This window comes from Euprymna scolopes, chromosome 14 (genome assembly GCF_053919585.1).
Source record: "Euprymna scolopes isolate OS-2025 chromosome 14, ASM5391958v1, whole genome shotgun sequence".
Classification (NCBI taxonomy): Eukaryota; Metazoa; Mollusca; class Cephalopoda; order Sepiida; family Sepiolidae; genus Euprymna; species Euprymna scolopes.
The window spans coordinates 94,253,416-94,267,860 of NC_136495.1; the positions used below are offsets into that span (position 1 = coordinate 94,253,416).

The window sequence follows — 14,445 nt, forward strand, 5'->3', positions numbered from 1 at the left end:
AATATGTTGACTGAGCATTTCCTACCCTACTTTGGTTGGAATTTAGATGATAATCCCATCTTCATGGAGGATAATGCTCCCATTCACACAGCTGGCAATGTCAAGAGGTTCCTGGAAGAGCATGATATTCCGTGTTTGGCTTGGCCTGCACAATCTCCAGGCCTCAATTCTATCGAAAATGTATGGCATTACATCAAGCAACAGCTACACAATGATCAAATTTCAAATTTGGAAGAACTTTGGACAAAAATTAAAGAAAAGTGGGTACCCTTTCCCCGGAGTATTGCTGCAGAGTATTGCTGGAATTCAAGGAATTCCTAAAAGATTGCAGGCTGTCAAATTGCAGAACGGCTATGCTACTAAATATTAACTAGTTCATTGTGTTCCTGTTGTATTTGTGTTGAATTAATGTCCTAAATTACATTTAAATAACAATTTTCGATTGTGCAGACTTTCTTTTTACCTCCTCAATTTGAAGTTATAGATAGATAGATGGATAGATAGACACAGAGAGAGACAGAGAGAAGGGGACAGAGAAAGAAAGAAAGAGAGAGAGAAAAAGATGAAAGAGAGGAAGGGGGATCTGCATATTCTGACTTTTTAGTTTAAGTAGACACAGACAAACAGAAACGACTTCCCTTTTTTTGTTCATCTATTATATTAAAGCTGAGTTAATCAATGTTTGTTACTCTAAAAAATTTTCCTATATATTTTAGAAATACATGGCAAAATATTCCTCAGTTTTGAGATTGGATTATGTTTGAAAAACTTTCATTTTAATTGTTCTAATCAGTCGTAATTTGCAATTAACTCACCTAGTGACGAATCTCTTATTAAGTTTCTGTCTATCACTCTCAGTTATTTAACCATCTGCTCTTATTTATCAGTCTCTCTCTCTCTCTCTCTCTCTCTCTCTCTCTCTCTCTCTCTCTATATATATATATATATATATATATATATATATATATATATATATATATATATATATATATATCTTTCTCCCTATCTCTATTTATTAACAGTTGAAGATGATAAAGAAAAGGAAAAATAAAATATTTGAACAAAGAAAATAGCAACAAAAATAATAACATTATTTAACTTATATATATATATATATATATATATATATATATATATATATATATATATATATATATATATATAGAGAGAGAGAGAGAGAGAGAGAGAGAGAGACAGAGAGAGAGAGATGTTAATTTGAGATTCTGCCATTTTTTTTTAAATATTTAACTGAATTTGAGAACTCACTTTTTTCTGATTCAGACCATCTAACATTAGATCACATATTTTTCTCGTATGTATATATAGATAGGCAGTAACAAGTTTTAACGATTGTTGTCTTATATTAAAAAAATAAATAAACAAAAGTCATCATTTACTTTCCAGGTTACGCATGGCACAGTAGTGTCGGATTTTGTTCATGTCCGATGAGAGTTGAGCTAATAAAATACGGCGTTGCTGCTCAGTTTTATTCATTTTGGGATCCGACCAAGGTTCATGGCAACTCACGTAGACAATTTGGTCCCTGCTCAAACCTTGTAAGCTATGACGTTCCTCTCCTGTACTATCAAAGAGTCTTCTTCCCGCTGATGGCAGGTGGAGAGCTTGTGTGCATGCATCTAAAAACTGAAAATAATAAAAAAGGCAATTAGTAACAGGATCATTGTTAGTGAAACATTCGAAATGCTGCAGTGTGTGTTGCTTACAATCATTTGAGGTTGTATATTAGTGTTGTTGGTGTTGTTTGGACTTTAATATTTGTTGTTAGTGCTGTTTGGACTTTAATATTTGTTGTTGGTGTTGTTTGGTCTTTAATATTTGTTGTTCGTGTTGTTTCGACTTTAATATTTGTTGTTGGTGTTGTTTCGACTTTAATATTTGTTGTTGGTGTTGTTTCGACTTTAATATTTGTTGTTGGTGTTGTTTGGATTTTAATATTTGTTGTTAGTGTTGTTTGGACTGTAATATTTGTTGTTGGTGTTGTTTGGTCTTTAATATTTGTTGTTGGTGTTGTTTGGACTTTAATATTTGTTGTTGGTGTTGTTTCGACTTTAATATTTGTTGTTAGTGTTGTCTGGACTTTAATATTTGTTGTTAGTGTTGTTTGGACTTTAATATTTGTTGTTGGTGTTGTTTCGACTTTAATATTTGTTGTTAGTGTTGTTTGGACTGTAATATTTGTTGTTGGTGTTGTTTCGACTTTAATATTTGTTGTTAATGTTGTCTGGACTTTAATATTTGTTGTTAGTGTTGTCTGGACTTTAATATTTGTTGTTGGTGTTGTTTGGACTTTAATATTTGTTGTTGGTGTTGTTTGGTCTTTAATATTTGTTGTTGGTGTTGTTTGGACTTTAATATTTGTTGTTAGTGTTGTTTAGACTTTAATATTTGTTGTTAGTGTTGTCTGGACTTTAATATTTGTGGTTAGTGTTGTTTGGACTTTAATATTTGTTGTTGGTGTTGTCTGGACTTTAATATTTGTTGTTAGTGTTGTCTGGACTTTAATATTTGTTGTTGGTGTTGTTTAGACTTTAATATTTGTTGTTAGTGTTGTTTGGACTTTAATATTTGTTGTTAGTGTTGTCTGGACTTTAATATTTGTGGTTAGTGTTGTTTGGACTTTAATATTTGTTGTTAGTGTTGTCTGGACTTTAATATTTGTGGTTAGTGTTGTTTGGACTTTAATATTTGTTGTTGGTGTTGTCTGGACTTTAATATTTGTTGTTAGTGTTGTTTGGACTTTAATATTTGTTGTTAGTGTTGTCTGGACTTTAATATTTGTGGTTAGTGTTGTTTGGACTTTAATATTTGTTGTTAGTGTTGTCTGGACTTTAATATTTGTTGTTGGTGTTGTTTGGACTTTAATATTTGTTGTTGGTGTTGTTTGGTCTTTAATATTTGTTGTTGGTGTTGTTTCGACTGTAATATTTGTTGTTGGTGTTGTTTGGACTTTAATATTTGTTGTTAGTGTTGTTTGGACTTTAATATTTGTTGTTAGTGTTGTCTGGACTTTAATATTTGTTGTTAGTGTTGTCTGGACTTTAATATTTGTTGTTGGTGTTGTTTGGACTTTAATATTTGTTGTTAGTGTTGTCCGGACTTTAATATTTGTTGTTGGTGTTGTTTGGACTTTAATATTTGTTGTTAGTGTTGTCTGGACTTTAATATTTGTGGTTAGTGTTGTCTGGACTTTAATATTTGTTGTTAGTGTTGTTTGGACTGTAATATTTGTTGTTGGTGTTGTTTGGACTTTAATATTTGTTGTTAGTGTTGTTTGGACTTTAATATTTGTTGTTGGTGTTGTTTGGACTTTAATATTTGTTGTTAGTGTTGTCTGGACTTTAATATTTGTGGTTAGTGTTGTTTGGACTTTAATATTTGTTGTTGGTGTTGTCTGGACTTTAATATTTGTTGTTAGTGTTGTTTGGACTTTAATATTTGTTGTTAGTGTTGTCTGGACTTTAATATTTGTTGTTGGTGTTGTTTAGACTTTAATATTTGTTGTTAGTGTTGTTTGGACTTTAATATTTGTTGTTAGTGTTGTCTGGACTTTAATATTTGTTGTTAGTGTTGTTTGGACTTTAATATTTGTTGTTAGTGTTGTCTGGACTTTAATATTTGTGGTTAGTGTTGTCTGGACTTTAATATTTGTTGTTAGTGTTGTTTGGACTTTAATATTTGTTGTTAGTGTTGTTTGGACTTTAATATTTGTGGTTAGTGTTGTTTGGACTTTAATATTTGTTGTTAGTGTTGTCTGGACTTTAATATTTGTTGTTAGTGTTGTCTGGACTTTAATATTTGTTGTTAGTGTTGTCTGGACTTTAATATTTGTTGTTGGTGTTGTTTGGACTTTAATATTTGTTGTTAGTGTTGTCCGGACTTTAATATTTGTTGTTAGTGTTGTTTGGACTTTAATATTTGTGGTTAGTGTTGTCTGGACTTTAATATTTGTTGTTAGTGTTGTCTGGACTTTAATATTTGTTGTTGGTGTTGTTTGGACTGTAATATTTGTTGTTAGTGTTGTCTGGACTTTAATATTTGTTGTTAGTGTTGTTTGGACTGTAATATTTGTTGTTGGTGTTGTTTGGACTTTAATATTTGTTGTTAGTGTTGTCTGGACTTTAATATTTGTTGTTGGTGTTGTTTGGACTTTAATATTTGTTGTTAGTGTTGTCTGGACTTTAATATTTGTTGTTAGTGTTTTTTGGACTTTAATATTTGTTGTTAATGTTGTCTGGACTTTAATATTTGTTGTTAGTGTTGTTTGGACTTTAATATTTGTTGTTAGTGTTGTCTGGACTTTAATATTTGTTGTTGGTGTTGTTTGGACTTTAATATTTGTTGTTGGTGTTGTTTGGTCTTTAATATTTGTTGTTGGTGTTGTTTGGACTTTAATATTTGTTGTTGGTGTTGTTTGGTCTTTAATATTTGTTGTTGGTGTTGTTTGGACTTTAATATTTGTTGTTAGTGTTGTCTGGACTTTAATATTTGTGGTTAGTGTTGTTTGGACTTTAATATTTGTGGTTAGTGTTGTCTGGACTTTAATATTTATTGTTAGTGTTGTTTGGACTTTAATATTTATTGTTAGTGTTGTCTGGACTTTAATATTTGTTGTTGGTGTTGTTTAGACTTTAATATTTGTTGTTAGTGTTGTTTGGACTTTAATATTTGTTGTTAGTGTTGTCTGGACTTTAATATTTGTGGTTAGTGTTGTTTGGACTTTAATATTTGTTGTTAGTGTTGTCTGGACTTTAATATTTGTGGTTAGTGTTGTCTGGACTTTAATATTTGTTGTTAGTGTTGTTTGGTCTTTAATATTTGTTGTTAGTGTTGTTTTGACTTTAATATTTGTTGTTGGTGTTGTTTGGTCTTTAATATTTGTTGTTAGTGTTGTTTTGACTTTAATATGTGTTGTTGGTGTTGTTTTGACTTTAAAATTTGACTAATTTATTAGTCAAATTTCAACCTAAGACAAAAATATTAATCTAATCAGTCTGACGCTTCTCAAAATGATTAATTGGAGAAAAATATCTCCATCATTTCATAACAATTCTGAAATGATATTACCCGTGGTACTTGGAAAAGTACATTTTGTTTTGATCAAAGAGGTAACGACATTATCATAGGGCAACGTTCACGCTCAACATTAATAAGAAAAAGTTTTATGTTTTACTTTTTCCTTTAAAATATTTAAAATGAAAAAAAAAAAATAAAAATAGGAATGTTTGCATTATTTTGATTAACCTTTTTCACGTGCAAAAGTCGCCATGTTTGAATAAAGTCAAAGGTTACATCGACCGAAACGCTGTGCAGATAACACTCCACATGAGAACAATTGTGCGATTAATCCAATACAAACAATCACAAATCTTAAAAATTCAGAACTGTAAAAATAGGAGTTGAAGAATTGGTGCAGAAGTGTACATGAGTTATTGTTTCTCAGGAAAACGTTGGAGATGCCTTCATCAAGCCCTTTCCCTTTGTTGAAAAACATTGAATTTTATTTATTATATACCAACGCAGCACTCACACTAGGCAGGTGGGATTGGTTTTCTTCAAAAGAAGACGTTTCATGGGTATATCAAATTCACAAGCGGTCCCTAGTCACTTATATATCTATATTTTTTCCAAGGAGGTGTTGACATGCTCCTACATACAGCACCCGATATTCCCAAATGATCATCCATTTTAGTACTGGTGATTTAACAAGAACCAGTGCCTCAACATGATTACAACATGATTACAACACATCTATTATAAAAAATTATATAAAATATTAGAATAAAAAAAGTAATATGAAAATACGGGCTAAGTGCAAAATTACATAGGGTAATTACATACATATATATATATATATACTATAAAGTTGAATGTGTGTGTGTGTGTGTGTGTGTGTGTGTGTGTGTGTGTGTGTGTGTGTGTGTGTGTGTGGTCATGAATAGGCTCCTATATGGTTGATTATTTTAAAAAACTGATTACATATAATGATAGAAGATGTATCGAGACACAGGAATGGGTATGTTTGATCTGGCAGAACAGTGGTTCATTAAAATTGTGGGGTCTGCGTTCGCACCTGGTCCAAAAGTGTAGAAATAAAAAAATTAAAAATTAAAAAACAACGTTTACAAGTGTTTTTGATATAGATGTACATAATAATACTTTGATAAGTATGTTTTAACTTAAATAGGGATGGTATAATAAAATTGTGGGGTCTGCGTTCGCGCCTGGCCTCCATAGAATGGAAATAGGCACAAACTTTAATAAAGACTTTTCATATCTATCTGTGTAAGTATACTTTGATAATTATGTTTCAGTTTGAAGAAATATTGTATAATAAAATCATGGGGTGTTCGTTCGCACCTGACCTCCATAGAATGGAAATATGTCACAAAGTTTAACAAGGTTTTTTAATATAGATCCACAGAATATTGTAATAAGTGTTTCAGTGTGAACAGGTATGGTATAATAAATTATGGGGTTTATCTATTTTATTTTTACTTTCATCATATTTTGCTTTGGTTTGGATACCCCAAGCCCTTCCTTTTTATAATCTATCATACTTTCATAAATCAGAGTCCATTTTCTGTAGGCTATTTTTGAACCCAGTTAACGACGGGTACTTTTGCTAGTATATATATATATATATATATATATATATATATATATATATATATATATTACATTTACATAGGGTATATATTTATATATATATATATATGTATATATATATATATATATGTATATATGTATATATATATATATATATATATATATATATATATATATATATACACACACACACTAGTAAAATACTCGTCCCAGGGCGGGTATAAGCAATAAAGTTTTCAATTTTAATTTTGAATAAAGAGATATATTTTGGTTACTCTTCTAAATGGTAAAAGTTTACAAATATATATATATATATATATATATATATATATATATATATATAATTCCATTTTAATAATATTAAAAAATAACAACCAATAAATTTAACGAAGTTTATATAATAGTGCTCAATAACTAATAAAGCAAGGTCTACTTTTTTTTGTATTCAAATAAACAGTATTCAAATTAAAATTCAAATAAACATTATTTAAAAAAAATGTTTCTTTGAATAGAAATAAAAGCGTAACACATACATATACACACAGCTACTACTGTATTTAAATAGCACATTGTGCAATTTCTAACACCATCTTATTTAATATTATGGAAAACACCCTTCCATTATATTGAAATGAAATATGCTTTTGTTTATGCTGTCACTCACTCTCTCTCTCTCTCTCTCTCTCACACACACACACACACACACACACACACACACACACACACACACACACACACACACACACACACACATGGTCGCATGCAAATTAACGAACGTTTATTAATTTTAATTTCCCTGCTCATTTGCACAAAAATAAGTACTTCCAGTAACGACATAATTTCAAATATGCCCACACGCTTTTCTCACAACAACAAAAGTAAAATTAATATATTTCTGGTGGTTGAAGACAGTATCACGTGACACAAGCGACCAATGAGAAAATTTAGAAGATTGTCTTTTTAACGCTTTTCCAAAAACCGAATACCAGCAGCAGCAATCTTGGGCTGGAGCCAGTTCAAAAAGCCCTAGCAAATTTCGCAAAGCTGACTTACATAAATGACAAGGAAGATACCAGACTCACACTTACAATGGACGCATCAGACGTAGACGTAGGGGCAGTCATACATCAGCTGACCAATGATAGGATGACCCGTATATCGTTTTTTTTTTCAGTTAAGCTAAACAAAACGCAAAGAAAATACAGCACATTTTCGAGGGAATTATTGGCAATTTACCTGGCGATTAAACATTTCAAACACATCTTGGAAGGCAGAAATTTCACGATCTACACAAATCACAAACCGTTAACTTACGCGCTACACACACGTGTGGACAAATATGGCCCACGAGAAATCAGACATCTCGATTACATTGCACAGTACTCCATGGATATAAGATATGTGAAGGGACAGGAGAACATTGTAGCAGACGCCTTATCCAAAAGATGATCACTTCTCTAAATTCCAGCTCGCTAAACATGGAATTGATAGCAGGAGAACAGGAATCAGACACAACGCTTGAAGATGTTCAGGAAAACACATTCTTACAACTCGAAAAAATGCCCGTACCCTTCAGTACAGCGATTGTTTATTGCGACACGGCAAAGAAACAACAACAACTGTACATACCACTGAGTCTCAGACAACAAGTTTTCCAACATCTTTTTTTTTTTTTTTTAAATTCAATTTTCACTCCAAACAAGGCAAGTGCCACTTTGAAGTAGGGGGCTACTATCGGGGACATAATTTGTGGGGGCATTATGAAAAGAGATGAGTAGCAAGATGCTTGTTCACATTACACTTGAACTTCTGCATATCAGTACAGTTGGGAAAGCAGAATCTCGGAAGGGAGTTCCAAAGACTTGCAGTTCTGAGGAAGAAACTATTGGAGTAAAAGGCTTTCTTACACCTTGGGATCTCTACTGTAAAGGGGTAGGACTTAGTTGCTTGTCGGGTTCTTGGGAGTAGTCACGTCAAGGAGGTACAGGTGCTTGCAGTTCGTCAGAGTATTCATCATTAAAGTATTTGTAGAACAGGCAGATGGATGCAACATTTCGTCGATAGGACAGAGGCTGAAGCCTAGATAACAGTTCAGGACCTATCAGGTTGGCGACTCTCTTTTGAACCCTGTCCAGGAGTGAGAGACAAGCAGCAGATGCACCAGCCCAAATATGACAACAGTACTCCATACATGGGCGAATGGTGGCCTTATAGAGGTACAGGATACTTTCAGGCATAGGTAATTTTCTAGCATAGTAAAGGGAGAGCCCACCTTCTTCGCAGCAGTCTTTGCAATGCTCTCAATCTATATATTCCAGTTCATGTTCCCTGTAAACGTTAGGCTGAGGAGTTTAAAGGAAGTACTTTCAGGCAGTGTGTTCTTGTTCTATTGGTGATAGAGAAGGTTTCTTGTAATTATTGAAGGAAACAAGTTTAGTCATGGCAGCATTGAGTGTGACCATCCATTTTTATCCCTATTCCACTACAGATTGGAGATCATCCTCTAGTGTTTCTGCCATTTCCTTAGACATGTGTTCATTTGTTTTTCCCTCATGCCTGTTATAGAGGGTGGTGTCATCGGCAAATATACCTATCTCCGAAACAATTTTATTAGGGAGGTCATTTGTGAATATTAGGAATAATAATAGACCCCTGGAGTACGTCCTGCATTTATATCATATTGTTTGGATGTACGAGGACAACTTGGATTTTTTTCTTACTTAAGAAGGATTTAATTACATTATGTATTCTTCCAGCGATACCGTATGATCTAATTTTCCTTAGAACCATCGTGTCATACCCTGTCAAAAGCCTTAGATATATCAAGGGCTACCGCTCTACCCTCCTCTGTTTTGTTCAGTGAATGGTATATACGTTCAGAGACTACAGTTAAGATATCTGCTGCTGAACGGGCTTGTCTGTATCCATATTGTTTGTTGGTCAGAAGTTTAGCAGCTGTTAGGTGTTGGATTAGGGCTTGATTGAAATATTTTGGTGAAAAGTGGGAAGAGGCTAATGGGGCGATAATTTAGTGGGTCAGTTCTTTCACCAGAATTCTTGAAGACTGGTACCACAGAAGCGGTTTTCTAGCAGTCGGGAAAGCAAGATTCATTAAGGCATTTATTGCAAAGTTTGGAGAGAACTGGAGCAACCTCCACAGAGCATTTTTTTATTAGCACAGCCGGGATAAGATCTGGTCCACATGCTTTTGAGGTGTCTAGATTTTTTATGATACCATGCACCTGAGAAGGGGTGATTTTCAAATCGTCTAGTGTGGCGTCTGTCTGCAAAGGAAAGTCGAGGAGGGAGTGGTGTGCCGAGTCTAGTGTGGAGTTTGAGGCAAACAAAGCATGCTAACCTTGTCGGTTGCCGTGCAAGCAACCTCATGATTGTTTAATAGTGGGGGAATCTTTGACTGCCCATTATTTACTACACTGTTGTAGATTTTCCTCATTTCTGTGCTTCGATGCGTTTCCTGGTGGTTTCAGTGTAATCTGTTGTCGCTATTATGCTCTTACAATTATTTCTGGCTTCTATATACTTTTGTCTGATTGAACTGGACTTATGTCGGTTGAATCTATGGAACGCATGCTGCCTTTGAGCAATGGCAGCTGCACAAGCAGAGGTAAACCATTGGGAAGAGTGGGGTTTGCTATAGAATTTCCGTGCGGGAACATGTACCTCAATTGCAGTTTTGAACCATACAGTGGTCTCATTTGTGCATTGTTCAACTGGAAGAGAAAAGATATTTTGCCATGGGGCATCTCTGATGAGTTCTCTGATGGCTTCCCAGTCAGCCTTTTTGTAATACCTCGTTGTTTTGAGTAGTGGGTCTTCAGTTTTAGAGCTAGAATTTAGGGGGATTTCTACCATTATCACAGTGTGATCAGCATTCCCGAGTGGGCTGTGGGCATTTGTTGTACAATCATCGGGAGCTGTCGTCAGAAAGAGATCTAGAAGTGAGGCATGTTGATCTTGCTGGTCTGGGAAATGTGTTGGGAATGTAACCGTCTGAGATAGGGAATGGGATATAGAGAAGTTACGTGTTGCGCTACCAGCTACGTCTGTGTAATTTGAGAATCCTAGCCAGTTACTGTGGTGGACATTGAAGTCATCAAATACATGTATTTGTGCACTAGTATCGAGGGAGAGTGCTATATCTATGCTGTCAGAGAATTTGTTTATTAGGGTACAGTCCTGGGTTGAGGGAGAGCGGTAGAGAAAATACAAGTAGCTAATATTATGTTGCATATTTAGTCTGAAGCACATAAAGGTCTGGTCGTCTGATTCTAGTTTTATTTCTCTAGTCAGGGGGAGGGTATTACAAATATAGACTGCAAGCCCATGCATATGTCTGTCCAACTCCTTACGGCAGAGTGGGAGATAACCAGGCATGTTAAAGTGGTTAGAGGGAATGGAGGAGTGAAGGTTAGTTTCACTTAATGCTAAGATATCCGGGGTGTTTACAAGGAGATATGATTCAATATCATCTAAGTTAGTTCTAAGCCCGCAGATATTCGTAAATGCAAGCTTCAAGGGAGGAGGCAAGTTGGTTTTCTTTGAGTTTTGCTTGAGATGTCATTTCATTTTATTTAATTTAAAAGTTTCAGTTAGGGTGAGGGGTGCTGGACAAGTGGTTGTGCAGAATATCAGACATGCAACACAAGTAAACCATCAGCTGTACTCACCCACAGGATTGTGGCCTCAGGAAAGCCCATCGAGGATGAGTGCAGGGTCCCTTTCCATGCACGACATGGCATTACAAACATCCCGATATTACACAACTGTTGATGGAGCAGCCACTCTAAGCGCTGCCAAAGATTTAGGACACCTGTACTATTAGTCGGAAGCAGCAGTCAATCCGGTACCCTCAATCCATTTGGCAAAGTCAGCCCAGTTCAACTGCACCGACATATATGGTACTGAAGCACCCCCACAGTGTCCAGTTTAGGGGGATGGGATGTGGAGGGAGTGGAGAGGCGTTCATTGTCCTAGTCAGGAAACAAGGTCAACCACTGGGCGATTCTGACGAGTCCCAGTGATAGTACCTCTACGCCTGGCTAATAGACAAAGAAGGAGTATGAGAGCCGGGTGATAGACAGAGTTTATCTCCTTCTTAAGCAGTTTAGGTTTGCCAACCGTTGATTTATTTGAGTCACCAGCTCTAGGAAGGTTGTCGTCCAGGACTGAAGAGGCCTCTCCCCTAGGTCTGACTTTAGTTTTCCTTCTAGACGGATGACCTGGAAAGATCTACGGGTCGATCAGCACTGAGAGGGTTCACCTCCGCCTGGGTCCTAATCCAGGTATTTCTGCGACCCCGCATGGGTAGTTAATATTAATCGTCTTTTTTTTAAGTTAATATCTACTAAAAAAACGGTTATTTAGTTTAACATCTACTGTAAAATTATACGCCTCAAAGTGATTAAAAGGACATTACTATGCTTTCCATTTTCATTGTTAATGAGAGAAGGGATTGGTAAGAATTCATGCAGTGAAAGCAACTAAAATTGCAACAGCATTGGTTTGAGAGAAATGAGTTTATGTATGGTTAGATATAGTTTGGTAAGTTTAGGCATAGGATAACATGTTAAAGTATGATCTACTTAATATTAGAAATTAAGATTTGGTGCCCAGACTGAGTATTTAATACACCTGAAAGATAAGATATATGCTCAATATAGATACAAGAGAACATTTGATTTGGAGTACAGTTTAGTACAGGTATACCTGGAAGATAAAAATTATAGCATATTCTGTAAGTATAGTTAAATATAGATGGATGGATAAGTGGCGTTTTCAGTGTATACGAATGCATGGAATTTTTGACATTGAGTATGGTGTCTTCAAACTTCTAACGAGGGAAGATGGCTTCGCCTTTCTCTTAATATTTGGAAGTTTGTATTACAATGAGTACCGATTCAGTTTGTGCATAAATTATTGCAATACTATCTCCTATCAAAAGAAAGATATTAAGGGTTGCTGTTTATTACAGAATCACTTTTAATCTATCTATAGGACTATGGCTAGTAACTATTTACTTAGATGCTTAGTTTGGGAATAAAAGTATAATCAAAAGCCTAAGAAATCTTTAGGTGTTAATGTGTATCGATTTAATCTTCATAATTTATCTCACCCAGGAAAAAGAGTTACTTTAAAGCTAATTATGCAACAAATTGGATTAAGACGTGCATACCTTGTCAAAAGAATAAAATTCACGCACAAAATCACCACTGGGTTTCTTTAGCATACCCAATGCTAGATTCACCAACATCCACATCGATTTGGTTGGACCGTTACACACTTCAAAGGAACTCACTCACATCCTGACTATCGTCGATAGATTCAGCAGATGGCCTACTGCCATAGCCGTTAAGGATACTTCAGCTTTAACAATAGCCAGAGCCATACTTCAGGAATGGATAACCATTTTCAGAGTACCCACAGTCATTACGACAGACAGAGGTTCGCAGTTCCAATCAACACTCTTTGCAGAATTTAATCAATTACTGGGAACAAACCACATCAAGACTACAGCATATCACCCATCCTCGAATGGTTTGGTTGAACACTTTAAGGCAGTTAAAAACCTCCCTGGCAATGAGTCTGAATAGCATAGACTAGGCAGACAATATACCTTTGATACTATTAATGATACAGAACTCTGTAAAAGAAGACTTACAAAGCAGAGGTAGTTTTCGGTTCCACTTTGACTCTACCGGGTCAATATTTTGATTAACACACGGAGATCTCACCTACAACCACGTTCGTAACAGAGTTGAAAGACAAAATGTCTCCTCTAAATTTCACATCCATCAGGAGGACAGACAGACAATCCTATATCCCAAAAGATCTTCACACCACCAAGCATGTATTTGTCAGGAACGACTCAGTAAAAAAGCCATTTTGTCCAAATTATTCGGGCTCATACCCAGTTCTGGACAGGCAGAATAAATATTTCACTGTTTCAAAAAACGGGAAAAGAGACACTTTCACGTTGGACCGACTTAAACCAGCATACATAGAAGATTTTCAAATCATTCCCCCACTGGAGCAACCTCTTACAGAACCTACTGTTGTACAAAACGTCGACGCGACTACCAAAACGAAAACCGGCAGAAAAGTACACTGGCCAAAACGTTTTAAGGAATATGTTACATATTGAAAAAAAAAAAAAAAAAAAATAGAGAAAAACAGTTTTATATATTTTTTTTTAATCTGAGAGAGTATTTGTGCTGTCACTCATACACACACACACACACACACACACACACACACGCTCACGCACAAATAATCAAACGTTTATTAATTTTAATTTCCCTGTGCATTTGCACAAAAAAAATAAGTTCTTCCAATAATGAAATAATTTCAAATACGCCCAGACGCTTTTCTCACAAGAACAAAAGTAAAATGGACATATTTCTGGCGGACGGAGTGAAATCCAGTACCACGTGACACAAGCGACCACTGAGAAAATGTAAAAGATTATCTTTTAACGCTTTTCCAAAAACCAAATACCAGCAGCAGAAATCTTGGGCTGGAGCCGGTTCAAAAAGTATTTAAATGCATCAAACATTCTTCTCTCCTTTTTGCACCCTTCTTTCTTCTTCGCTCCAACATGACACGAGAACATGCCTCTCATTTTCATTTCATCAGCGTTTTCAAATCTGTCAAAACCATAATGACACACGCCACGCAGGCACCCAAAAATCACACTTATGTACACACGCACCCATTCCGTACATTTTCTATAAGAATTAATAACAACGGACTAGTTTCCTCATAGGATTTTTAAATAAGGCAAACCTCGCCAGTTAAAAG

General features: G+C 35.1%; 1 protein-coding gene across 4 annotated transcripts in view; it reads right to left on the reverse strand.

Moving 5' to 3' along the window:
- The window catches only part of LOC145293168 (doublecortin domain-containing protein 1-like), a 562,737-nt gene that overhangs the window by 186,624 nt on the left and 361,668 nt on the right, over positions 1-14,445 (reverse strand). For all 4 annotated transcript variants that reach the window (XM_080139630.1, XM_080139632.1, XM_080139631.1 and 1 more), the window contains exon 25: positions 1,398-1,644. In XM_080139630.1, the coding sequence (XP_079995756.1) occupies positions 1,398-1,644 (247 nt within the window). The remainder of the gene's footprint in view (positions 1-1,397; positions 1,645-14,445) is intronic.